The 27,109-nt window shown below is 47.9% G+C and overlaps 2 protein-coding genes across 2 annotated transcripts; one reads left to right on the plus strand and one right to left on the minus strand.

Annotated features, from left to right (window-relative positions):
• The first annotated feature begins 4,540 nt into the window (after nucleotides 1–4,540).
• IL12A (interleukin 12A) lies at nucleotides 4,541–8,596 on the plus strand. The gene is made up of 7 exons (XM_056499135.1): nucleotides 4,541–5,133; nucleotides 5,749–5,800; nucleotides 6,839–6,946; nucleotides 7,059–7,100; nucleotides 7,201–7,305; nucleotides 8,126–8,196; nucleotides 8,485–8,596. The coding sequence occupies exons 1-7, from the start codon at nucleotides 4,541–4,543 to the stop codon at nucleotides 8,582–8,584; spliced, it is 1,071 nt and encodes a 356-aa protein (XP_056355110.1). The 3' UTR covers nucleotides 8,585–8,596.
• A 1,115-nt stretch (nucleotides 8,597–9,711) lies between these two features.
• CARD8 (caspase recruitment domain family member 8) lies at nucleotides 9,712–23,534 on the minus strand. Its single transcript, XM_056499153.1, has 15 exons — nucleotides 23,312–23,534; nucleotides 21,453–21,484; nucleotides 20,680–20,733; nucleotides 20,161–20,211; nucleotides 18,105–18,152; nucleotides 17,969–18,012; nucleotides 17,799–17,848; nucleotides 16,989–17,209; nucleotides 15,288–15,535; nucleotides 13,933–14,067; nucleotides 13,579–13,717; nucleotides 12,895–12,948; nucleotides 12,725–12,808; nucleotides 11,611–11,877; nucleotides 9,712–10,651 (listed from the first exon to the last, which is right to left on the minus strand). The coding sequence occupies exons 1-15, from the start codon at nucleotides 23,521–23,523 to the stop codon at nucleotides 10,632–10,634; spliced, it is 1,659 nt and encodes a 552-aa protein (XP_056355128.1). The 5' UTR covers nucleotides 23,524–23,534; the 3' UTR covers nucleotides 9,712–10,631.
• Nucleotides 23,535–27,109: the final 3,575 nt, after the last annotated feature.

Consider the following 27,109-nt stretch of genomic DNA (forward strand, 5'->3'; position numbering starts at 1 on the left):
CTGGAACCAGCTCCTGACTCACCCCAGGCTGGTTTTGGGGCACAGCTGGAATCAGCTCCGAATCACCCTGGGCTGGTTTTGGGGCACAGCTGGAATCAGCTCCTGACTCATCCCGGGCTGTTTTTGGGGCCGGGACAGGGAGGATGAGCTCACAGAACTCCCAAAATTCCATCAGGATGCACCTGATGGAGGCCCCACCCCTCCCTGCAGCTCCATCCAGTCCCTGAAGGTTTTTATATTTTTTTTTTTATCCTCTGGGAATTTAAAACAAACCCTGATGGACCCACACAGAGTCAGAAAATCCTGGAATGGGTTGGGACCTCAAATCCCAGTTCCATGGGCAGGGAATGGGAATAATTCTAATTCTGTGGGCTGGGCTGTTCCTTTGTGTTTAATCATCAAATCCTGGAATTATTTGGGTTGTTTGGGTTGGAAGGGACCTCAAAGATCATCCAGTTCCACCTCCCACTGTCCCAGGGTGCTCAGTCCCCATCCAGTCTGGCCTTGGACACTTCCAGGGATGGGGAATCCAAAATTCCTCTGGGAATCCACAATTCCTCTGGGAATCCACAATTCCCCTGGGCTGGGCCCTCCTCACCCTCCCAGGGAAGAATTTCTCCCTGATTTCTGCTCCTCCCAACTCAGTGGGAGAAATTCCCTGCCCAAAATGCACCCTGAGGGATTTTTAGGGAATCCCATCCCTGATCCAGTGGTTTCATCCCTTTCCCAGGAGGAATCCCTTACCCTGGAAAGGGGTTTGGAGCTTTGGAGCCTGCAAACAACAACCTCTGAATTTGGGGATGCCAAGGCTGGGTGGTCCCAGAGCTGCTCCCTGGAATCCTGCATGGAGCATGGGGAAAATCTCAGGAATTCTGGTGGCAACTGGAAAAATAAAATAAAATAAAATAAAAAATAAAAATAAAAAAAAAGCCAAGAGATGCAGGCCTTGAGAGGTTCCAGCACCCCAAAAAAACTCCAGAAACATCATTTAATCACCCCCAATGAAACACCAGCAAAAGCAGAGGTTTGGGATTAGGAATTTCAGGGAATTCCATGAGGAATCACAACCAACAGCCACAAAAAGACCAGGAAAGTTTCTCCTGACCCTTTCCCCCCTGTTTTATGGAGCCATCAGCTCCCAACCCCAATCAGAAACAACTTCTGTCAGTGAGGCTCTTCTGGTGATAAATCTGAGCTTGGATCTTCCCAAAAAATGATCCAGAAGCAAAAAACTGATTCAATATCCCACAAGTTCTGTGAGTGGCAAACAGGATCAAATTATTTTAATTAATTGCACCCATAAATCCCATTCCATGGGATATTTTTCCATTTTTAATGGAGCAGTGATCTCTGTCTACAGCTGACCATCAGCCTGGGTGGGATTTAATCATCCTGCAGCTTTGATTTCTATTTCTCTGTAATTATTTCTATTTCTCTGTAATTATTGCTTCATTGGAGATATAAAATTATTGCTAATTACAGTGCCAGGCAATCCCCCCAAAGAACCAAACCCACTGAAGATGTCACTGTGGCTCTGTGACCTTCCCAAAGGGTTTGGAGCCTGTTAAAGAGGAAAATCCCTCTCACCTGAAATCCCAGGAGAAACAACATCCCAGGGAACATCCCCAAACCTCACTTTCCTCACAGCTCAGGGTGATCCACGATTCTCACCTGGAAACCAGGATTCTCCTCCCCTCCCTTGGCCAAAACCGAGCCAAAAATTCCATTTCTGTCTATTGGGGGGCAGAGAAGCCAAGAGTGAAACGAAAAGCCAGGAGATTTCCAGGAACCTCCTGCTTTTCCCAGAGCTGGAGCTGATCCCATTTCTCATCACTCGAATCTCCAGCCTCAAAACCAAACTGAGCTCAGCCCCCTTTGGGGCTTTTCTCTCGGGGTTTCTTTCTGATTTGTGTTCTCCCTTTCTTTCTCAAGCAGGACTTTTGGCTATTGATTTGGGTGGGCAGAGCCGGGAGCAGGGATTCCCCCGATTTTGGCGGCATGAGGTCAAATCTGATTTTATAGAGAGCCAGAATGATCCTTGCTTTTCTCGGGAAAAAAAAGTAATTTCTGCTTGAAATACAGGCAGTGAAATGACATCAGTGGAAAACCATGCAGTTAACAGTTATATATTATATATTATATATATAATATTATATATTATGTATAATATAATATATAATATATAATATATAATATATAATATATAATATATAATATATAATATATAATATATAATATATAATATATAATATATAATATATAATACGTATAATGTATACCATATATAATATATATTATATGATATATATAATATGATATACATTATATAATATATATTATAATTATACATTATACATTATACATTATACACTATATATTATATATTATATATTATATATTATATATTATATATTATATATTATATATTATATATTATATATTATATATTATATATTATATATTATATATTATATATTATAATATTTGTTATTGATATTGCATTTTATATTATATTATATTATATTATATTATATTATATTATATTATATTATATTATATTATATTATATTATATTATATTATATTATATTATATTATATTATATTATATTATATTATATTATATTTATTAAATATATTTGTTCTATTGGGCAGGCCTGGCACAGGGTGCCCAGAGAAGCTGTGGCTGCCCCTGGATCCCTGGAAATGTCCAAGACTGGACTGGGCTTGAAGTAAACCTGGGATAGTGGAAGGTGGAATTGGATGAGTTTTAATATCCTTTTCAGCCTAAAAAATTCCATGATTTTATGATTCCATGAAATAAACACAAAGGAACATCCCAGCACAAAGATCTTTAATTGTTCCCATTCCATTTCAGAATTTCTTCCCATTCCTCTGGGTCTGCCCTTGCCCCAAGCTGCTCAAGGGTAATTATCATATTTAAATATATTGTAATGTATAAAACACATTATTTTGTTCTAATATGATTCATATAAATATTAATTATCAAGATTCTTCATTCAGGCTAAGCCTGCTCAAGCAGAGAGTGCTCTGATGGATGTCTTCTTCTTTTGGGCAAAAAAAATCCCACTCAGCAGAATTAAAATCCCAGAATCCTGGAATGGTTTGGGTTGGAAGGGACCTTAAATCCCACCCCATTCCATCCCATTCACTGCCCCAAACCCACCCAGCCTGGCCTGGGACCCTGCCAGGAGCAGCCACAGCAGGATTATAGAGAAATTTAGAGGATTTAATTAGGATATATCCAAATTTAGCCAAAAATTAACCCCAAATCTCACCCTGGGGCTGATCCTGCTGGGAAACCTCGTGTCCTGCTGGGCCTGAGAAACCTGGAAAGCCAAAGTGGAGCCTTTGAGGAACAGCCCAGCAGCACATCCCGAAATTCTCTTTCACTTTTGGCTCCCCCACGAGCTGGAAACCACAGCCCAGGGTGAGATGACGGGGCAGGAGTGGGAAACACAGAGAGAAATTGGAAAATGATGCACTGCTGGTGCTGGGGCTAAAAGAAGTCTCAGGACACTCCACAGGCTTCTTATAGGAAACAGTGAAAATAAAAAGAATCTGAAAATGCGACATAAAACTCTTGATTCATCCTGCTCCCTTCCAGTTTGACAGCAAAAATCCCAGTGACTTCACGGCAGCCCCAATGCACAGAAAAGTTTTCTGCAGCTTTTTGGTGCAGCTGAGAATGGCCACGAAAAATAGGAGATGACATTGAAATATTTGTGGATTATTCCAAATATTTCAGCAAAGTCAAGGTTTTCACAGGTGTTCATTAGGGAGGTTTTGTCAGTGCAGAATCAGGGAGTGGCTGAGGATGGGAAATATCTCAGAGTTCATCCAGTCCAAGCATCCCCAGCTCTGCCAAGGCCACCCCTGAGCCCTGTCCCCAAGTGCCACCTCCAGGGATGGGGACTGGCCCCTTCCAGCCCTTTCCATGAAGGAATTTTCACTGATACCCAACATGAAGCTCCTCTGGTGAAACCTGAGGCTGTTTCCTTTTGTTCTGTCACTTTTTCCAGAGAAGCAAGCAGGATAAAGAACAGAAATGGAAAGCTGGGGAGAGATGATTTACAGGGGATGGGGACAGAATAGACAGGGAATGGTTTCAGGCTGAGAGAGGAGGGGGTTTAGGCGGGATTTTGGGGAGGAATTCCCGGCTGGGAGGGTGGGGACCCCCAGAGCAGCTGTGGCTGCCCCTGGACCCCTGGAAGAGCCCAAAGCCACCCAGGAACAGTGGAAAGTGTCCCTGCCACCAGAACGAGACCTTTGAGATCCCTTCCAACCAAACCACTCCGCGATTTCGTGATTCCGTGAAAGTTTATCCACGTGCCAGGCACTGGCCCGAACCGATCCCGCTTTTCGGGGCTCTCGGTGCCGGCGGAGCTCGGGCCGTGCCCGCAGCATCCCCGGCACTCCCGGGCCCGCCTCTCTCGGGGAAACCCCGCTGCGCCGGCGGCGCTATAAGGGCTGAGCCCGGCCCGGAGCGGCGGCGGGACCGGGATCGGGATCGGGATGAAGATGATGATGATGATGATGAAGATGAAGCGGAGCGGCAGCAGCGGGAGCGGCGGCACCAGGAATAACACCTGGAACGGCACCGGGAGCGGCTCCAGCAGATCCGCGAGTAGCACCAGAGGTAACACCGGGAACAGCACCAGGAGCGGCTCCAAGAGCACAGAGAATGGCACCGGGAATGGCACCGGGACAACCGGGAATGGCACCAGGGATAACACCGGGAATAGCACCGGGAGCGGCTCCAGGAGCGCAGAGAATGGCACCGGGAGCGGCACCGGGAACACCGAGAATAACACCGGGAGCGGCACCAGGGATAACACCAGGAATGGCACCGGGAGGGGCTCCAGCAGCACCGTGAGCAGCACCAGGGATAACACCGGGAATGGCACCGGGAGCGGCTCCAGGAGCACCGGGATCGGCACCGGGAGCGGCACCGGGAGCGGCACCGGGCGCGGGCGGGCAGCGCCGCCTGGCGGTGCCGGGCGGGCATTGCTGCTGTGCCTGCTGCTGCTGCTGCCCCCGGCCCGGGCACTGCCCACCCCTGTCCGGACACTGCCCACCCCTGTACAGCCACTGCCCACCACTGTCCGGACACTGCCCACCCCTGTACAGCCACTGCCCACCACTGTCCGGACACTGCCCACCCCTGTCCGGGCACTGCCCACCCCTGTCCGGACACTGCCCGCTCCTGTCCAGGCACTGCCCACCCCTGTCCAGGCACTGCCCACCCCTGTCCGGGCACTGCCCACCCCTGTCCGGACACTGCCCGCTCCTGTCCAGGCACTGCCCACCCCTGTCCAGGCACTGCCCACCCCTGTCCGGACACTGCCCACCCCTGTCCGGCCACTGCCCACCCCTATCCAGGCACTGCCCACCCCTGTCCGGACACTGCCCACCCCTGTCCGGCCACTGCCCACCCCTGTCCAGGCACTGCCCACTCCTGTCCAGGCACGTCCCACCCCTGTACAGGCACTGCCCACCCCTATCCAGGCACTGCCCACCCCTGTCCGGGCACTGCCCACCCCTGTCCGGGCACTGCCCACCCCTGTCCGGGCACTGCCCGCTCCTGTCCAGGCACTGCCCACCCCTATCCAGGCACTGCCCACCCCTGTCCGGGCACTGCCCAGATCTGTCCGAGCACTGTCCAGCCCTGTCCGGGCACTGTCCAGCCCTGTCCGGGCACTGCCCACCGCTCCCTGCCGCTGCCTGAGCCGCTCCCGGGAGCTGCTGGAAGCCGCCGGTGCCTTCCTGCAGCGGCTGAAGGTGCGCGGGGAGCGGGACGGGAGCGGGAGCGAGCGGGGATGGGCGGGGGTGGCACCGAACCGAGCGGGGATGGGGCTGGGGTGGCACCCAGGGGGGTGGGGGTGGCACCGAGCCAGGCAGGGATGGGGTAACCGTGGTACCCAGGATGGCAGAGATGTCACCAGACTGTCAGGGATGTCCCCAGGATGTCAGGGCTGGTCCCCAGGATCCCAGGGATGTCCCCAGGATGTCAGAGATGGTCCCCAAGATCTCAGGGATGTCACCAGACTGTCAGGGATGTCCCCAGGATGTCAGTGGTGGCCCCAAGAGGACAGTGGTGGCCCCAGGAGGGCAGGAATGTCCCCAGGATGTCAGGATGTCCCCAGGTAGTCAAGGGTGTCTCCAGGATGTCAGGAATGGTCCCAAGATGTCCTTGGTGGCCCCAGGAGGGCAGGGATGTCCCTAGGATGTCACTGGTGGCCCCAGGATGTCAGGATGGCCCCAGGAGATCAATGGTAGCCCCAGCTGACAGTGGTGGCCCCAGGAGGTCAGTGATGTTCCCAAAAGGTCAGTGGTGCCCTCAGGATGTCAGAGATGTCCCCAGGATGTCCCCAGCAGCTGGAACTCCCTGCTCCCTCCTGCCCCTCCTGCTCTGCTCAGCTTCTTCCTTTTCCCTGTTTTTGACAGAATTCCTGCTGCTTCTGCACCATCACCCCAAAGCACCAAACAGCTGCTGCTCCCCACGCTGCATTTGTTATTTTTTACTCTAAGAGATCATTCCCATTTGAAACTCGCCTGCCATGAAATTCTCCACAAATTCCATATCTGGCAATAATTTAAAGCAATTCCCAATAAAATATAAAAACAAATTTTTGCAAAACCTGGGGTGATTCCTGATGTAAATATTTCATATTTAACCACTGTCCTCCCAGAGCCTCTTTCCTGGGACAGCTGGGACACATGGAATTATTGTGTATAAATGTATAAAAATATATAAACTGTATGATGGAGCTGTCAAGAACACTTTTTAATTCTTTTTTTATTCCCTTTTCACCCCAGGAACTCGACACCCTGGGGTTTGAGTGCACCCTTGAGGAGGTGGATCTGGAGGACATCACTGAGAACCAAATCAACACCCTCAGAGCCTGCACAGCTGAGGAGCCAGGGGTAAAGCAGAGAAATTGGAGCTAAAATTCAAATTTTTCCCTCTTAGTTTCATGGAATATATAAATCCACACTCCCATTAAACAACAAATCTTATTCCTCATTTAATTTGCAGCCTGGAAATTGCCCAGTCCTGGAAAGATCAACTTTTGATAAGGTAAATAAATTCCCCAGCACATTTTCTGTTTGTGTTTAAAGGGGCAGCAGATTCCCACATTTCCTGACAATTCCCAATTTTTTTAATTTTTTTTTTCCAGGGAAAATGCCTGCAGGGCATCTCTGAGGATGTGAGAACCTACAGGGCCCAGCTGGGGAACCTGCAGGACCCCCAGCTGCTGGGGGCTCTCGATGGGATGCTGGAGGTGAGGATTCTGCCCCCATTTACCCCAAAATCCAGGAAATAGGGAATAAAAAAAGCTCAATTTCTCCTCCAAATATTGAATGCAACATCCCTGTGCACTGGATGTGATACAGGATGGAGCAAAGGCTGATAAATTAAATTTTAGCCTCAGTCCTATAAGTGCAATAATTAAATATTTGAAATTTTACCTTATTAATGATGAGTCAATATTTCAAATTTTATCCTTATTCTATTAATGACAAATTAAATATCCCAAAATCTTCCCTCACTCTATTAATGATAAATTATATATTTCCAATTTTCCCCTCACTCTATTCACAATAAATTAAATATCCCAAATTCTCCCCTCAGTCTATTAATGATAAATGAAATATCCCAGATTATTCCCTCAGTCTATCCACAATAAATTAAATATCCCCATTTTTTTTCCTCTCTCTATTCATGACAAATTAAATATCCCAAATTTTTCCATCAGTCTGTTACTGATAAATGAAATATCCCAGATTATTCCCTCAGTCTATCCATGATAAATCAAATATCCTCAATTTTTTCCTTTTATTAACGACAAATTAAATATCCGAAATTCTTCCCTCACTCTATTCATGATAAATTAAACATCCCAGATTTTCCCCTCACTTTATTAATGATAAATTAGACATCCTGATTTTTTTCCTCACCCTATTCATGATAAATTAAATATCCCAATTTTTTATCTCACCCTATTCATGATAAATTAAATATCCCAGATTTTCCCCTCACTTTATTAATGATAAATACCCCAAGGAATTATTTGGTTTAAGACATTTTTTAATCCTGTGCAGGCCCTGGGCAGCTGCGCTGGGAAAGTTCCGGAGACGCCGTTGGGATCGGGATCATCGGGATTGGGATCATCAGGATTGGGATCATCGGGATCATCGGGATCATCGGGATTGGGATCATCGGGATCATCGGGATTGGGACCATCGGGATCAGTGGGATTTGGAACATCAGGATCATTGAGATTGGGATCATTGGAGTCAATGGGATCATCGAGATCAGGAACACTGGGATCGGGATCATCAGGATCAGTGGGATCCCTGGGATCAGGATCACTGGGACTGGGATCAGTGGGATCCCTGGGATCAGGATCACTGGGACTGGGATCAGTGGGATCCCCGGGATCAGGATCCCCGGGATCAGGATCGTTCCCGGCCCGCCTGCGGCTCTGCGCGCTGCTCCAGGCTCTGCGCATCCGCAGCGTCACCATCAGCAGGATGCTGAACTTCCTGAGCTCCCTCTGAACCCCAAACCCCAAACACATCCTGGGGAGCAGCAGGATCAGCAGCCTGGGAGCTGTGCCTTTCAAACCCCCCTAAACTCCCAGATTTTTGGGAAAGCAAAATGTTCCTAACTCCAATTTATCCGGATCGACTCCGATTTCTCAGGAATTGAGAGCCATTGATGATAATCCCTCTGCTTGGGGATCCCTTCCAAATCAGGACATTCTTTCTGTTCCCTGATTGATTTAGGGTGATATTCCATCTATTCCCTGATTGATTTATGATATTCCTTGATTTGAGATTCCATTCTATTCCCTGATTCAGGATGATATTCAATTCTATTCCATGACTGATTTAGGGTGATATTCCATTCTATTCCCTGATTTATGATATTCCTTGATTTGAGATTTTATTTCATGATTTATTTATGATTACATTCCTTGATTTATTATTGTATTTCCTGATTTATGAAGATATTTTTATATTTATTATATTCCATTCTATTCCCGGATTTATTTATGATTATATTCCTTGATTTACTTGAGATTCCTTTCTAAATCCTGATTTATTTAGGATGATACTCCTTGATTTTTTTATGATTATATTCCCTGATTTATTTATGATGATATTCCTTCATTTATGATGATATTCCATTCTATTTCCTGATTTATGATGATATTTCTTGATTTATTTATGATTATATTCCCTGATTTATTTATTATGATATTCCACTCAAGTCCATGATTTATTTATGATATACCCTATTTATTCTATTTATTGCTTAATAAAATCAATGTTTAATCCAAATCACTGTGGGGTTTTTTTGTCACTTGGGATCCAACACAAATCCTTGGAAATAATTTGGGTGTTGCTGGCATGGGAAGCCACCTCCTTGTGATTGGTGTGGTTTAAAATCCAAGTTTTCTTCTTGGACAAACCTGGGATAGGACAGCTGTCCCTGCCCCTGGCAGGGGTTGGAATGGGATGGGATATTTGGGATTTCCATCCCAAAAAAAATCCCTTGGATGCTTTTGGTAGCAGCTCTAGCTTTTCCAGACACTGAGGAACAACTTCCATCCTCCTCTTCCCAGGAATTCAACAACTTCCCAACACTTCATCCAAGTAAAAAACCAAACTTCAGGTGGAAATCATGGAAATTTTTCCTGTTTAATCCTTATTTTTCAGCAGTATGTTTTCCTTTCCCAAACATACACAGAGGGAGTTGATCCCAATATCCCACGGCCTTAAAAACAAGACAATCCTGGATCTGGTTACTCCTCTCTTCTGCAAATTCCATTTTTCCCAAATTTTTTCCAATCCTTCACCACAGGGATTTCAGCTCCTCACATTTTAAGCACCTAAATTCTATTCAAGATTGAATAAAACAAGTAAAAAAATAAAAAAAAAGAAGTATAAAAAGTTTCTCGTACAAAAAAAAAAAGAATTATACAACGTAAAAAATGGAGACAAACTATACAGAAAAAAGGGGAGAAGAAATTCCATGGGGAAATTCCAAGCTGCCTGCAGTTCACAGGGGTGTTCCCAACCTTTGGGAATTTCAGGAAGCAGAAGCACAGCTTAACAAGGACTGGATGTTGAGGATCTATACAATAATTCCATATATACAGTGATTTTGCAAAGGGATTTGGTACAAGTTCAGGATTATTCTTCCCTGATCCATGAGAAATCCAAAGTACCTCATGATTCTGGCAGTTCAGTGCTTTTGGGAAGGGGATGAAAGTTTCCAGGGGAATTCTTCACCCTGGTTTTTTTCCCTGATGGAAATAAAAATCTTTTTCTTTTTGATGAAAAAGACCAAGTGGTTTCTTCCAGTGTTTGTGGCTTTCCCTGGGGGTGAAGTGCAGAATTCCAGGATCCACCTCTCCTGGAAGTCTTGGAAGTGGCTTCTATCCACACAAAATTCCATTCTTGTTTCTCTGGAGGATCCTGCCTGAATTTCCTGCTGAGTGGTGAATATTCCTGAATCCCAGCAGGATCCCAGGGGAGCAGAATGGCTGGGTTGGGAAGCTCCCACTCCTCTTCCTCTTCCTCCTCCTCCTTCCTTGGCTCAGCTCTGAGCTGAGAAACCTGAGGGAAGAGGGAAACACACCTGGATTATGGGATCTCTGGAACTCTCTGGGAGAATTTGAATTTAAAGATATTTAAGTTGAAAAATAAATGGATGAAACCCTCCCACCCACCCCAGGCAGCACAAGGCACACTCAGTGAGGGAGAGCTCTCCACCTTTTCCAGCCAGGTTGTTTCCAAGGAGAATTAATCCTGGAATTAGGTGGGAAAAGGCCTCTAAGATCATCCAGTCCAACCATTCTTCCAAGACCACCCTGCCCCATGTCCCCCACATCTGAGAAATCCCTCCAGGGTGGTGACTGTGCCAGGCCATGAAGGAATTTTCCCAATATCCAATCTAAACCTCCCCTGAGGCCATCTCCTTTTGTCCTAAGTAAAGGAATTAAGAAAGGACAAAGTTTTGCTGTTGAAAAAAAAAATCCATTTAATTTTTGAGGACAATTCCCCTTGTCTGGCTGAGTCCATAAAATTATGGAATGGTCTGGGTTGGAAAGGACCTTAAAGGTCAATTAATTCCAAACCCTGCCATGGGCAGGGATAATTCCCAGCTCCTTGAATAATTTGGATTTGCAGAAGGTGAACTGAACATAAGAACTCCACAGAAAGGAGGGGGAGCTCCCTTGGGAAATCCACCAAGCCATCCATCAGGGAAGGTGTTAATTAACCATTAATTAGCCATTAAATCAAGAAATAAGGACCCAAACAGCTCCTTGAAATCCCAAGAACTGGTTTGGACACTCAGGTCATGCTGGGAGTGCTCTCCACACTCAGAGCAAAAAATATTCTTCATTTTGTATCAGTCCCTGAAGGGAAGGATAAAAACACCACAAAGTTTAAAGTCACTGCTGAAAGTGGGAGATAATTTTGACTTCCATAGTAAACCACGCACTGGGGGTTTGGTAAATTCCCTGCTGGAATTCCCAGAACCCAGGGATGGGTTCAGTGAGAGGAGCTGATACCTTGCAGCGCCTGCAGGATCTCGTAGGTGGCTTCTTCCCCCAGGCTCCTCTGCAGAGCCTCTGCAGTGCCACTGCCCTGCTCCCTGTCTCTCCACTTCCTCAGCACCTGGAATTTCTGCATGGTCACCTCCTCCTCCATGGCCCTGATGTCCTCGATGTCCTTCATCTCCACCTGCAGGCACTCGATGGCGATTTCCCTCCAGCGCCGGTCCAGGAGCTTGGCAATGGCCAGCAGCTGCTGGTCTGTCAGGCACCGTGCTCCCACTCCTGAGAAACATGGATTTATCCAAACCCACCCCCAGCCTGTCCTGGCACAGCCTGAGGCCATTCCCTCTCTTCCTGTCCCTGGGATAAATCCCAAAACCCCCCAGCTGTCCCCTCCTGTCTGGGAGTTGTGCAGAGCCAGATCCCCCTTTTCTCCAGGCTAAGCCCCTTCCCAGATCCATCAGGAATTCTCCAAACCCTTTCCCAGCTCCATCAGGAATTCTCCAAACCCTTCCCAGTTCCCTCAGGAATTCTACAAACCCTCACCAGCTCCATCAGCAGTTCTACAAACCCTTCCCAGCTCCATCAGGAATTCTCCAAACCCTTCCCAGCTTCTTCAGGAATTCTACAAACCCTTCCCAGCTCCATCAGCAGTTCTACAAACCCTTCCCAGCTCCATCAGCAATTCTACAAACCCTTCCCAGCTTCTTCAGGAATTCTCCAAACCCTTTCCCATCTCCATCAGGAATTCTACAAACCCTTTCCCAGCTCCCTCAGGAATTCTACAAACCCTTTCCCAGCTCCCTCAGGAATTCTCCAGCCCTTCCCAGCTCCCTCAGCTGCTCCAGCCCCTTTCCCAACCCCACTCCCTTCCCTGGACACTCTCCAGCCCCTCCATGTCCTTGTGAGGAACCCAAAGTGTCCCAGGGCTGGAGCAGCCTCAGCAGAGCCAGCACAGGGGACAATCACTGCTTGGCCACCCCAGAACTGCCATCCAGCACCCCCAGCTCCTTTTTCCACCTTTCCAGCTGCTCCTCCCCAAGCCTGGACCATTCCACAGGGAAAAATCTTTGAGGAAGTGACTGAGTTTCAATGACAGGACACAAAACCAGCCCCAGCCAGCTCCCACCTGCAGTGCTGCCAGTTTTTTGCTTTTTGAAGTGGAGCTCCTCTTCCTCCAGGATGCTGAGGGCTGGCTTTCTCTTTTTCACACCTGGGGAGGGATCAGAGGTGCTGTCACTGCTGTCCCCAGAGGGGCACAGGGGACAGGGCCCCCCCCAATGATCTGCAGTCACTCACTGGCTGTGCTCCTCCTCTGCTCGTTCATGTTCTGCCCACAATGGATCCAATCCCCTGGGAAAGGGCACAGGAGAAAAGGTCAGGGAGGAATTCCCAGCTCCAGGAATTCCCAGCAAAGCTGTTGGCTGGATTCCAGCCCCTCAGGTTTGACAAAATGAGATTTTCCCCTTTTATTCAACGTGCTGCAGCAGGCCCAAACAGGCAAGAGACTGCAGGTTGTAATGCAAAAATAAAGCAATTTAATATTACATTACACAGTTCTTTGGATAATTTATGGAATAACATATTATAACATGGAATAATATGCAGGAGGGTTGGAACTGAATGGTCTTTAAGTTGCAAATGAAACCATTCCATGATCAGAGGGATAGAGCAGCTCTGCTGGGAGAGCTGGGATTGTTCAGCCTGCACTGGAGAAGCTCTGGGGTGACCTCACTGGGGCATTCCAGGGCCTGAAGGAGCTGAGAAAAGAGGGAGAGAGACACGGGGTGGAAGGACAGCACACAAGGAATGAATTCCCACTGCCACAGGGCAGGGCTGGACGGGATTTTGGGAATTGGGAATTCCCAGAGCAGCTGTGGCTGCCCCTGGCAGTGCCCATGGACAGGAGCAGCCTGGACAGTGGGAGGTTCCCTGGGGGTGGAACTGGATGGGATCTCAGCTCCCCCCATCCCCAGGACTCACTCTCTCTGAGTTTGGCTTTCCAGACTGTCTCATCTGAGTCCTGCTCCACCAGGGACAAGGTGAAGTCATCAGGCTTCTCCAAATACACCTCAAAGTAACTCTTCAGCTTCAGGAGTGATCCATCAACAAATTCAATCTCCTACACAACAGAAATGCAGAATAACAGTAGATATTTATGTAAAATAAAAGTAAATATTTACCTAAAATAAACAAAAGAGAAGGCAATGGGCTGTTGGGAGAGATCCAACCCGAACTCCAATTTGCCCAGTTTTGCTGTTGACTTCAGCATCAGGATTTCATCCCAAAATTTCAGGGCTCTGAGCTGCAGTGCAGGGGGCTGTGTAAAGGACTCACCACAGGAGTTATTTCAGCTTCTGGCTCACAGATCAGTCTGTACTTCTTTCCCTCCTGCAGTAATTTTTGGCATACAGCAGGCTTTTCAATTTTAACAAATTTCCTTTTCGAGTGCTTCACATACTTTGAGATATCCTAAAATTTAAAAATGCAATTCCAAGCTTAGTATTTCAATGTTACTCATTGAAATCAACATTTAGAACCTGTGTTCAGGTGGCTCTCTGGGCTGTTCCCTGGGCCCAGCTCTACAGAACAGCCATGATCTGTTCCACAAACTTCCCAAAAAGCTGTGGAATAACCACACTCCAAAAGCATCACTAAACCTCTCCAGCTGTTCTGCCACGGGAGTGAAATGAGAGAAAAGAGTTTGCAACCTGAATAAAAGGAAGGTTTTTGTCCCTGTCCTCACTGTTATAGGGTAAATTAAAGCCCTGAATGATCCCACAAACCCAATTTCCTCATTATAACCAACTGCAGGGCAATGCAAGGGATTTTCCAAAGCTGGAATTTTCCCCAGGGTTAGTCCCATGGCCTCTCCTTCCTCTGCAGACACATCTGCTCTCCTCAGAGGTCATTCCTGAGCTGACCCCTGGCAGCAGGAAAGTTGGTGGCACGTGGATGAATTAACTGTCCCCCCAAATTTTCACTGGGGACTCCACACTGCCCTGCTCCAATGCCTGACCACCTTTTTCCTGAAGGAATTTTCCCTAAAATCCAATCTAAACCTCCTCTGGCACAACTTGAGGCTGTTTCCTCTTGTTACTTGGTAAAAGTGATTTGGATAAAGAATGGAAATGGAAAAGCTTAGAGAGAGACAATTTACAAGGGATGGAGTGACAGGAAAAAAGGGGGAATGGCTCCAAATTCCAAGACTGTAGGTTTAGATGGGATATTGGGATGGAGTTGCTCCATGGGAGGGTGGCAGGCCTGGCACAGGTGCAGCTGTGGCTGCCCCTGGATCCCTGGCAGTGCCCAATCCAGGCTGGACAGTGGGATTGGAGCAGCCTGGGATGGTGGGGGTGTCCCTGCCATGGCAGGGCTGAAATCCCAGAATCACTGGGTTGGAAGAAATCTCCAAGATCATCGAGTCCAACCCACTGCCCAACACCTCAACTAACCCATAGCACACTCAGTCTGTTTTTAAACAGATCCAGGTGACTCCATCACCTCCCTGGGCAGCCAATTCCAGCAGTCTATCACTGCAGGGAAATGGGATTGCACCAGGCTGTTTCTAAACAGATCCAGGTGACTCCATCACCTCCCTGGGCAGCCAATTCCAGCAGTTTATCACTGCAGGGAGATGGGATTGCAGCTCCCTGCCCACCCAACCCACACCAGCACGGCCTGGGCTGTACCTTGATGAAGGAGTCGTTGTTGGTGGCCAGGTAGACCCAGAAGGAGAGCGAGGGGTGCTCATCAATGGCCTTGTAGAGGATGACAGCCCCGTGGTACTGCAGGGGCTGCTGGCTCTGGATCAGGGGCCCCACGGGGGACAGGGAGGTCACCACCCACCGCACGTGGGAGGCCGAGAACGCGGCCGAGGGCTCGATGGCGGCGCCGCCGGCCTTGACGTGCAGCAGCCTGAAGGCCACGCCAGCACCATCTGTGGGGACAAAGCAGGGCTCAGAACGTCCCCAGGGGTCCCTGTGTGTGGGCTTGGTGTGACCAGAAATGTGAATTCTGTCCCCACCTGTTAAACCAGTGGGGCAGTGCCCCTGATCTCCTGGCACACATTATCTGCTCATGGGCCATCTTTAAACCAGCTGGGCAATCATCTTTATCTTCCCACAGCCCATCCTCCCTCCAGGAGATATCTCCTGTTCATGGCCACTGAGTCCCAGGGCATGACTGATAAAATTCCATCATCCCACTGGGAGATGCTCCAGCCAGGGGAGCAGCCAAGCCTTTCCTATCCAGATAAAAACTGAGATTTTGGACACCAAGGCACCTTCTTTCCACTGGATTCCAGAGGAAAACCAGACCTTTGCACATCATCCCTGGAGCTTCAGAGGAAACTGCACCTTCTCCAGGAGCACTGCTCCAGCTGAACCACATCTGCCCCTGCAGGAGGATGCAGCCACCATTGAATGGGACTGTGCCAACACCCTGACTGACTGACTGTGTCAGCTTGGATTCTGACTCTGGCAGGGCTGGGATTGTTCTGTGTAATACTGCATTGCTATTTTAATGTTCCTAGTCAAGAACTGTTATTCCTAATTCCCATCTCTTTGCCTGAGAGCTCCTTCATTTTAAAATTTTAATAATTTGGAGGGAGGGGGTTTCCATTCTCCATTTCAAAGAGAAGCTGCTGCCTTTACTGGCAGACACCTGTCCTCCAAACCAGGACAACCTGGCACCCCCTGATTTACCAAAATATGGATATTGGTCTAATATCAATACTCAACTGTGACAGAGAAAAAATTTCTAATTTAAAGTTAGAAAGTGTCTGCTTATTTCAGCATGGGGCAGCCCCCTAATACCCACTGCAAAGTTTATCCAAAGCAATTCCACAGCCTATTTATTTACAAAGGGTTTAAATATTTACATGTTCCTAACACTAACACCTCCCATTCCCTGCTTCCATGGTAATTAGCTGGAAAGGCTGTTAAGCATGTGTGGTTTGCTCCCTCAATTGGGCCAGGATCCTTTTTATGGGGAGGGGTTGTAAAAAGAAGAAGTAAGGTGAGTCTTCCTCCTTCTGAACTTTCAACCTCTCCCACAGATGACATTAATGAGCTCTGGGAGAACTCCAATTTCATCTCTTGTTTTGTGACTTTTGAATGGGTTTTGCCCCCAGATGTAAAAGATTTGCAATTATTTGTGTTCCTTTAGATCTATTTATCAGTTTCTCCCTTCCTCACCACAAACACAGCTCAACAAACATAAACATGACAAGCAATTAATTATTTAAATCTGGGCTAACCACCTCCAATCCGGCTTTTTTTTTTTTTAACTAACTCTTAATTACTTCCAGCAAAGCCTATCTCTCTGCTATCATTAATTCCAGCTCTAACACCTCTCTGTAGGTGCAGTCTGGACTTTCCCAGGTGGCTCACCCTGCAGGCAGAGGCAGTGGGGGAACTGCAGGGAGCTGAGCACAGCCGGCACCGAGCAGCGCACGTCGAACAGGGGCCCCCCCACAATCCAGGGCTTCTCCACCAGCTGGGCATATTTGCTCCAGGATAACAGGGAATAGGTGATCCTGGCTGCACCTGTCACCTCGAAAATCAGCCCTGTGATGCTGCACTGGTAGGAGCCCTCTGCATCCAGCTGCACCCTGCAAAGAGACAGCCAAAAAGAGACAGACAGAGTGACCCCCTCCTGCTTTATCTCCACTGCACAGCAGCCACCGTGGGCTCCAGGCTGCTTTGGAGCTGGCACTGGGCTGGTAAAAGCTGGTGAGGGCCCACCCAGCCTATGCAAAACAGCTGGAACTGAGCATTTTGCATAAAACTTCCTGTGGCAGGAGCTGCTCTCGCATGAAGGGCTCGGTGCCAGAGCCAACATTTCCCATGGGTAACATCCACACCCAGCAGGACATCCCAGGGACAGGGGGAGGTCAGGGCTGCATCCCAGGAAAATGCAGGGCAGGATGCCACGTGTGCATCCAGGCTGAAATAAGCACAGAACAATGGGGCTGCTGTTAACTGCTGCAGCAAGACAAGGCAGCATCCTGAAAAACCCTCCCAGGAGCTGTCCTGGAGCAGGATCTGGAGGCAGCACAGGCTCCAAACTGTGATTTTTAAGGATTTGGGTGCAGCTTCCAGTATAAATCCAAATGCAACAAATGAGCTGTTTCTCACTTCAACCAAAGACTTGATGAAAACAATGTAAAATCAAACCCTTTATATTAAAAAAATTCATACATAAATTGTCCTCCAGCGAGTCTCCTGGGGGTCACTTGCTCCTTCTGGTCCTGCAAATAGATTTTTTTAAAAATTATCATTAAAAAGGTGAGGAGAGAGTAAAATTACAGTTTGCAAATGATCTCATGCAAAATAAGTGGGTGGGTTTTTTTTTTTTCTCACAAACCTACATTTTCATTCCTGCAGTGCTCACAGGGTGGCAAGAAGTTCTCTCCTAGTGGGAAAAGAGGAAGATGAGCTCATGAAAAGCCAAGTAATTAAACAGGCAGGAATAAAAAAAAAAACCCTCAGGAGATCTGTTCTTACCTGACTCATTGCTGTAAGGTGGGGATTCCTTCTCCTCCTGTTCTTCATCTAGGAAAAAGGAGTTTGGAGTAAATATCTCAATGTTCAGAAGGCTTCTGCTCCCACATTCACTCAGGACAAATCCACAATTTCATGTGCTTAAATTCAAATCCTAAGGAGAACATTCCTGGGAGTCCTTGCAGGCTTTGCACAGCCTGGGGCTGAAGCTGAACATCAGGATGTAAATTTGCCAAAAACTCCTAAATTGCCCAAACTCCTGGGAATTTTCACAGGGGTTAAAAAAAAGATTTATCCTGGGATGAACCTCATGGTGCCAAGCACAAAGTTCAGCCCCTGGCATGGAAACTGGGAACAGCTTTCCCAAGGAGCAGCCACCACATGGTCTGCAGTGTGTTTGTCCCTAAAATGATCTGGAAGTGCCTGGATTCTCCTGGCTGGATCCAGCAGGATGGAATTCCAGCAGAGCTGACACTTCAGGCCAAAGGCTGTGTGTCCTGAGGGCTGCACTTGGGAGCAGGGGAGTGGCAGAGCTGCTTCCCATCCCACCTCCCTCCCAGGAAAAAGGGATCCTGGAGTGTGTCCTGGACCCTGGAGGCTCTCCTGGATCCTGGATCCTGTCCCAGAGCTCTCCTGGACCCTGGATCCTGTCCCAGAGCTCTCCTGGACCCTGGAGGCTCTCCTGGATCCTGTCCCAGAGCTGTCCTGGATCCTGGATCCTGTCCCAGAGCTATCCTGGATCCTGGAGGCTCTCCTGGATCCTGGATCCTGTCCCAGAGCTCTCCTGGATCCTGGGGTCTCTCCTGGATCCTGGAGGCTGTCCCAGAGCTATCCTGGGGTCTCTCCTGGACCCTGGAGGTTGTCCTGGATCCTGGAGGCTCTCCTGGATCCTGTCCCAGAGCTGTCCTGGACCCTGGAGGCTCTCCCAGAGCTATCCTGGTCCCTGGAGGCTGTCCCAGAGCTATCCTGGGGTCTCTCCTGGACCCTGGATCCTGTCCCAGAGCTGTCCTGGACCCTGGAGGCTCTCCTGGACCCTGGAGGCTCTCCCAGAGCTCTCCTGGACCCTGCAGGCTGTCCCAGAGCTCTCCTGGACCCTGGAGGCTCTCCCAGAGCTGTCCTGGACTCCAGCCCCCCCTGGGACAGCCAGGGAAGGCTGTGCTCAAACAGCCTGGCAAACATCAGCCAGGCTGGCTGTGTGCCCAGGCCCTGCTGCCCCAGCCCCTGAGCAGGGCAGGAACAGTCCCTGCACGTGCAAGGAGTGGCCTCCACCCCTCATTTCCTAGGGATGCTCTGCAGCACCTCCTTTTCCCAAAGGAGAAATCCTTCCTGCCATCCCACACCAGCCCTCAGGCTTCCTCCTGCTGAGCAAGGGTTAGCAGGGACAATAAACCCACACTCCCCCAGCCTTCCCCCACCCCATTCCTCTGCATCTGCAGAGAAAAAACATTGCAATTGTTTAATGAGCAGTGTTACATAAACCAGAATAAACCACTGGCAGCAAAACCCAGGGAAGCACAAAGCCACCGACAGCAAACACTTCCTTTAATTCTTTTCCTATCCATCCTGTTTGGCCAGTTCTGCTGCCAGTTTTGAGGAAATTTATGGCCTCTTGGTGTTTGGAAAGCTGCTGTGGTGTAAAAATATCCCTGGGTATTGTGCCTGGGGTGTTGTGTCTGTGAGGTGAAAGCAGCACAGGCTGCTGCCCTTTGGCCCTTGATAGGAAATCACTGGCTCCCAAAAATTTTATTGGGAAAGCAATCAGAGTTAGCATTCCCTAAAAACTGTGAGGTTACACCCAGGAGCAGCAGCTGGCTTAAACTGAACATCAGCTTTAAAAAAGGATTACAGGTAAATAAATCACAATGTTCTGCCTACCTGACTCCTCTTCCAAGCTGCTGCCCTTTGATCAATGACAGGAAATCACTGGCTCCCAAAAATTTTATTGGGAAAGCAGTTAGCATTCCCTAAAAACTGTGATGTTACACCCAGGAGCAGCAGCTGGATTAAACTGAACATCAGCTTTAAAAAAGGGATTACAGTAAATAAATGTTCTGCTCACCCGACTCCTCCTCTGAGCTGCTGCTGGAGCTGTCTTCAGAACTGGCTTCTCCTTAAAAATAGGCACAGGTGGAATGTGAGTGCAGGGATCCATCCAGAGGTTTGGATCCAGCAGCAGATCAGATGGTGGAACAAAAAACAAAAAAAAAATCACAGAAAAGCAGAGAAGAGCATCAAATCCCAGCACCAGGGGAAACTTTGGCCCCCCTGAAGGGTGTTCAGAATATTTGATTCTCATGTTTTACACAGCCTGGGATAGTTTTGGAGCTCCACCCATGGCACATCCAGTTAAATTTGGGTTTTCCATGGCAGGTGGGAGCAGCCTTGGTGGGAGCTGCCTGTCCCACCAGACGTGACTCGTGTGGATGCACCAAAGGTGCCTCCAACCAATCCTTGTTACAAACATCATCACAAAGCAGCCCTGCAGTGCAGGGATGTGCTCTGGGATGTGGCTGGGGGGAAATTTGGGGTGCAGGACCAGGATCCCAGGAGTGAGGAAATCCCCCAGCCATGTGCTCACCCTCGGGCTGCTCCTCGGCCGACCCCGACCCCTCCATCCCGTTGGGTGTCACCTCTGCACCAGAAAAGCAGGGAATGAAAGTTAGAGAAGGATTTGCCAGTTTTGTAATCAGAGAAAGGGAATAAATAACAAAAGAACAGGGATTTTAAAAACTAGCATAAACCCCAAAATAATCCATAAATGAAGGGTTTACACCGAGGCTTTTAAAGCCAGTAAGAGAATTCCCATTCCCATTCCCACTCCCATACCCAAGGACAGGCATTTCCTAAAATCCTTGTATCTTTCAAACAATTTTAAAATTCCCATTCCAAAGTATAGGCATTTCCCAGAATCCCTGTACATTTTCAACTGGTTTTTAAAGCCAGTTTTATCATTCCCATTCTCAAGGATGGGAAATTCCCAGAATCCCTGAACCTTTCCAACTGGTCTTAAAGCCAGTTTTAGAATCCCTATTCCCAAGGGGATGGGTATTTCCCAAAATCCCTGTACCTTTCCAACTGGTTTTAAAGCCAGTTTTAGAATTCCCATTCCCAAGGAAGAGCATTTCCCAGAATCCCTGTACCCTTCCAATTGGTTTTAAAGCAAGTTTTAGAAATCCTATTCCTATTCCCAAGTATGACCATTCCCAGAACCCCTGAACCTTTTCAATCAGTTTAGAATTCCCAATCCCAAGGATGGGCATTTCCCAGAATCCCTGAACCTTTCCAATTGGTTTTAAAGCCAGTTTTAGAATACCCATTCCCAAGGAAGAGCATTTCCCAGAATCCCTGTACCTTTTTCATCCGAGGAGAGGGACTCAGCCCCGCTGGAAGACAAAAGCAGACACAGGTGAGAGCTCTGCCATCCTTCCCACAGCTCCCCAGGGGCAGCATTCCCAGCTCCTGCCTGCTGCCATCCCTCCCAGGCTTGGGAGCTGCCTTGGGATGGGGGCTGGGGGTTAAATATTAATTAAATATTAGCATCACCCCTGCCCTGGCTCTCTCCTGAGCCTTTTGGGGACAGCTGCCTCTGCTGGACACAATTCCCACTGGCACAAGCTCCTGGTTCCAGCCTCTTTTGGGAACAATCCAACCAATCTCCAGGAAGGAAAATTAGATAAACTCTGGACTCCAGCAAACCCATTTGTGGCAAATTCACACCAACCTCCAGCCTCCCTCCACTCCTGGAAAGGAGAAACCTGCTGTGTTCATCATTCATGGATTAAAATCCTGTTTGGAAACCTTTTCCAGGAGCTCCACAACATCTGCCAGGCAGATCCAGCTGCCCTGAGGAAGGGAATGGCCCTGGGTGCAGTCACCATAAAGCAGCAGGTGACATCCAGCTCTCCTGCACTGTGGTGGCATCAGGAAATATTCCAGAACCTCCACCCTGCCAAGGGGCAGCTGGAGGAGCAAGCAGGGAAAAAACATCCAGCCTTTTTATAGTTTTTATTTTTTTTTTTTGAGGTGGTGATGGTCACAGAGCAATCCCAGAGATGCTGGGGATGGTGAAGCTGAGCTCTGGCAGTTGCTCAGCTCAGGGGGCTGATTTTGGCCATCCTGGGTGTCCCTGGAATGAGTGGGCATCCAGAGCCTCAGGGCCACACTGAGCCACAAAACTGAAAAAGAAATAAATAGATGGGAATGGCAGGAAAATCAACAATAGGATTCCTGAGGTAGTCAAGAAAGGGATGCCAGGTGGAGGATCCTGAAAAAGCACAGCAAAGGGGCTGCAAAAGTTTCTGGGTCAAGGGCAGGAAGAAGTGGGAAAGTTTTTCCTCCACAAAAAATTACACAACAGTTTGCTCTTCCAAACTGTATCTTTGAAAAAAAAATAAAATAAAAAGCCACCAACAAAATTTATTTATCTGGAGGATTTGGATGAAGGCTGGATGCTCTCCAGGGCTGGCAGCCAAGCTAAGAGATCTTTGTGCAACCCTTCAACCCTTCCATCAAGTGCTGGCTTGCAAATTTTGGGACGGCTTCCCTCGAGCCCCTCCAGCTGCATTTCCCTCCTCCCGCGCTGGCAAACAGCGCAGAAACGGGAGGGGAGCGGGGAGAGAAGAAGGAAATAAAGAAACAAAAAACGCAGTTAAAGAAGCGGGCATTGTGCAGTTAATAACTGTAACCACGAACGGCACCGAAAGGGGGAGGAGGCGGCAGGGAACGCGCGATAAAGGAGGGGAGATAAACACGAGCTGTGCTCGGGGTTCGGGGGTTCGGGGGTTCGGGGGTTCGGGGGGCGGGCGGAGCGGAGCAGCAGCAGCAGCGCTTTGTCTGCAGCGGCTGCAGGTGCACGGCAGGGCTGGGATACCCCAGAGCAGCGGGATGGGGATTTGGGGGATTTGGGGATGGGAGGGATGGGAGGGACCCTCCGGGCTCGGAGCACAGGAAAAGGGGGGGGATGGAGGGGGGATGGAGGAGAGGGAGGATGCGGGGATGCAGGTGGGGTGGGGGATGGGAGGATGCGGGGGCGGGGCTGGGGGTGCAGGGGGACAGCGGGACAGCGAGAGGGGACAATAGCGGGAGGGCGGCCGGGACGCCGCGCAGCCCCGGGGGATGGCGGGGGGACACGGGGGGACACGGGGGGACACGGGGGGACACGGGGGGACACGGAGGGACACGGGGACAGCAGGGAGCCCGTCCCCGCTCACCTGTCGGGCTCCTGGGCCGGGCCGGACATCGCCGCGGCTCGTTCGGCGGCACCGAGCGGGAACGGCCGCGTCCTCCGCGCGGGGGGGCGGGAGCGCGGGGCGGGGACACGCCCCGGACACGCCCCGGACACGCCCCGGACACGCCCCGGACACGCCCCGGACACGCCCACGGACACGCCCACGGAGCTCCCGATCGCCCCCTTCGTTCCCATCCCCGCTCCGAGCTCAGGTGCTGTGCGTACATCCCACCCTCCCTCCGAGTATCTGCACGGATATAAGATATATATATATATTTTTTTAAATATCTATATCTATATATCTATAGATATCTATATATCTATATATCTATAATCTATATCTATAGATATATAGATAGATATATATATAGCTATAGGTATCTAGAAATCTATATATATAGATATATAGTTATAGATATAGATATAGATATATAGAAATATAGATATATAGATATCTATATATATAGATATCTATATATAGTTATAGGTCTCTAGAAATCTATATATATAGATATATAGTAATAGATATCTATATATATAGTTATAGAGATAGATATATAGATATCTATATATATAATTATAGGTATATAGAAATCTATATATAGATATAGATATATACATATATAGATGTATAGATATATAGTTATAGATATCTATAGATATAGATACATAGATATATACATATCTATATATATAGATATAATGCGGATATAATATAATATAGAGCCAGTATAATCCATAAATAGAATGAATTTATGAATTTTATCCAGATGTTTAAATAATAAAATAATGAAGACAATAATTAAACATTTATAATAAAGAATAAAATAACTACTATATAGTTAGTAACTTAATATTTTAAATAATTTAATGAAATAATTGAAATAACATAAGTGAAATAATGAAAATAATTAAAAATGAAATAATAAAACAATAGCATAATAACATAATAAAATAATAACATAATAAAATAATAAAATTTTAAAATAATAAAATAATATTACCCAGAGATAATATTGATATTCTGGGCGTATGAGGTGTTAACTATCTGAATATTTGTATTATACACACGTGTTTTATCGTTCTAAAACCCCAGAATGGTTTGGGTGGGAGGGACCCTAAAGCTCCTCTCGTTCCACCTCCCCTCTGCCACGGGCAGGGACGATTTCCACGGATCCGGTTGCTCCAAGCTCTGTCCAGCCTGGCCTTGGGCACGTCAGGATCTGCCTCCTGCTGGCAGAGCTGCCTGGGGGAAGAAAAAAATAAAAAGAACAAAGTTTAACTAAAAGAAAGAAAAAACCAGCCCAAACCTGCAGTAGATTCAGACTTAAAAAAAAAAAAAAAAAAAAAAAAAAAAAAAAAAAAAAAAAAAGAGTGTGGTTTAAGGACATTTCTCTTATTCCAAGAGCTGATCCAGCCCCAGTCCACAGCTCAGGATCCCCCCCTGCCCCTGTGCCCACCCACAGCAGCTCTGGGGGGACCTTTTTGTGTGTCAGAGCAGAAACTGAAAGAATCTCTAGAAACAAACTCAAGTACTTGAGCAAATACAGGCTCGGAATGCAGCTCCAGGCACCATCAAGTGCTCAGCTCCCTGCTCCTGGAAATATTCTGGATTGGGAGCCCCTCAAATCTTCCCCCCTTAAATCCCAGCCCTGTGGAGCCCCAGGACACCACAGAGTTCTGGAAAATCCATATTCCCAGGAAACTCCATCTCAAAGGAAGGAGCTGTCACAGCTGGGGGGTGTAAAACTGATGGAAACCCAACAAAATGAACCAAATTTTAATGGGAGAATGAAAAAGTGACTTCAGGGGTCGGTTTGGGCAGAGAGGGAAGTGCCAGGGAAGGAAATCCCCTGTAAACAACTGGTCCAGGAACCTGGCAACAAATCCAGCCTGGAACAAACTGAAGGGAGAGGGAAAAGTTCATGGCTCAGTGACAGTTGGGAGGGTAAATAATCACCCACAGGGGAGGGTAAATGAGGAAAGGAAAGCAAAGCAGCAGAGAAAGGACAGGGAGGGTGGGGGGTGCAGAGGGGTTTGTCTTTCCCAGCTCCATCCCTGGGATGCTGCTCAGAGCTCCCTAAGTGTGGCTGAGCCATCATTTCCCAGTTTTCCAGATGTCCCCAGGCCCGAGGATGATGCAATAAATGAGCAATAAATAAATAGGAGCTGTCCCAGCTCTGGGACAGCCCCAGCTCCTTGCTCATGGATTCACAGCAGCTCAACCCAAACCTCTCCAATTTTGAGTTTTCCTCTGAGGGTCTGATTCACCCCCAGCAAAAACTGGCCCAGTTCACATCAAAACCCTTCCCAGTTTAACTGGAGTCTGCTGAGGGAGGCTGGGGTTCAGTTTCTCAGAGCATAAATCAGATTTTTTTTTTCAAGGACAGTGACAGATTGGAGACACAGCTTTGCTGGCACGTTATAAACCAGGCTTTTCTGGGGAAAAGGAAACTGGAGCTGCTGGTTGGAGCCCTGGACAGGTCCTTGCAGGCAGATCCCAGGGGAATTCCAGCCCTGGGGACATGGCCAAGCACCCCTGCAGGGCTGGCATGCAGAGCCTGGGGTGCCTCAGGGTGGTTTTTTTAGGTATTTGCCACCTAAAAATCAGGCCCTGGAGGCACCCAGAGCAGTGCCAGCCTCCCACAACCCCTCTAATTTTGCAGGTCCATCCTCTGAGCCCCACAATCATCCCAGTCTTAAGAATGGGGATAAATCATAGAAATGCAGAGCCTGAAGCAAATACATGGAGGAAACGAGTATGTGAGGAGGTGAGAGGAGACATCTCTTCTTTCTTCCCTGGCAGATTGCATCTGGGTCTTCTGGAGGTTTTTCAGCACTGAAGTTCATGGCATTTCTTCTTCTCCTTTTTTTTTTTAACTCCTTCTCTCTTTCTTCCTCTTCTTCTTCCTTCTCTTCTTCCTCTTTTCCTCCTCCTCCTCCTTTTCTTTGAATCTTCTTTTCCTCCTTCTCCTTTCCTCCTCCATCTCCTTCTTCTGTTAATCTTCTTCACTTTCTTCTATGATTATTGTTATTACTGTTATTATTGTTATGATGATTATTATTACTATTGTTACTATTGTTATTATTGTTATTATTGTTATTATTGTTATTATTGTTATTATTACTATTGTTACTATTGTTATTATTATTGTTGTTACTGTTGTTATTACTACTTACAGCAGACTACCCATTCACTTTTTGGGTACTATTTGAATAATGCATTTACCAGATCACTAAACAGAAAATAAAGAGGCACCAAAAAGCTGTTGTAAACTCCCAGAATCTCCCACTTTTCTGCTCCCAGCTATTTGTGTCTTCTCAGGAGGGTGAGAAGGGTTTGCAGTGCTCAGTTGGATTGTTCAGCTCTTGCAGGCATTCCCATTTTTTTGGGAAAGCTCAGTGAGAGGCTGGTTTTATTTTCTGGGTGCATCTGGCCCTGCAGCATCACAGCACAAGGGGGAATGCTCAGCCAGGGTGGATCAGGGGTGAGAGCAGGGCAGGGGGAGCTGGGGATGCATTCAGAGAGCCACAGTGAGTGCTGCAGAGCCCTGGGGCTCCCGTGCCAGCCTGGCAGTGGGGGCTGGGACTGTGTGCTCAGCACGGAGCTGTCCTGGCACTGGAACCCTTTTGTCATGGAGATTTTTCATTTCAGCCACAGCAGAACCCCAGATTCACCGGAGAGCCCTTTGCACTCGGCTGAAGGATGGAATTCATGTTTTGTCTGAAAGGGAATCATCGGGTCATTAATGACAGGAAATCACTGCTTGGTTGAGGATGG

The sequence above is a fragment of the Oenanthe melanoleuca genome, chromosome 9 (genome assembly GCF_029582105.1).
Source record: "Oenanthe melanoleuca isolate GR-GAL-2019-014 chromosome 9, OMel1.0, whole genome shotgun sequence".
Lineage (NCBI taxonomy): Eukaryota > Metazoa > Chordata > Aves > Passeriformes > Muscicapidae > Oenanthe > Oenanthe melanoleuca.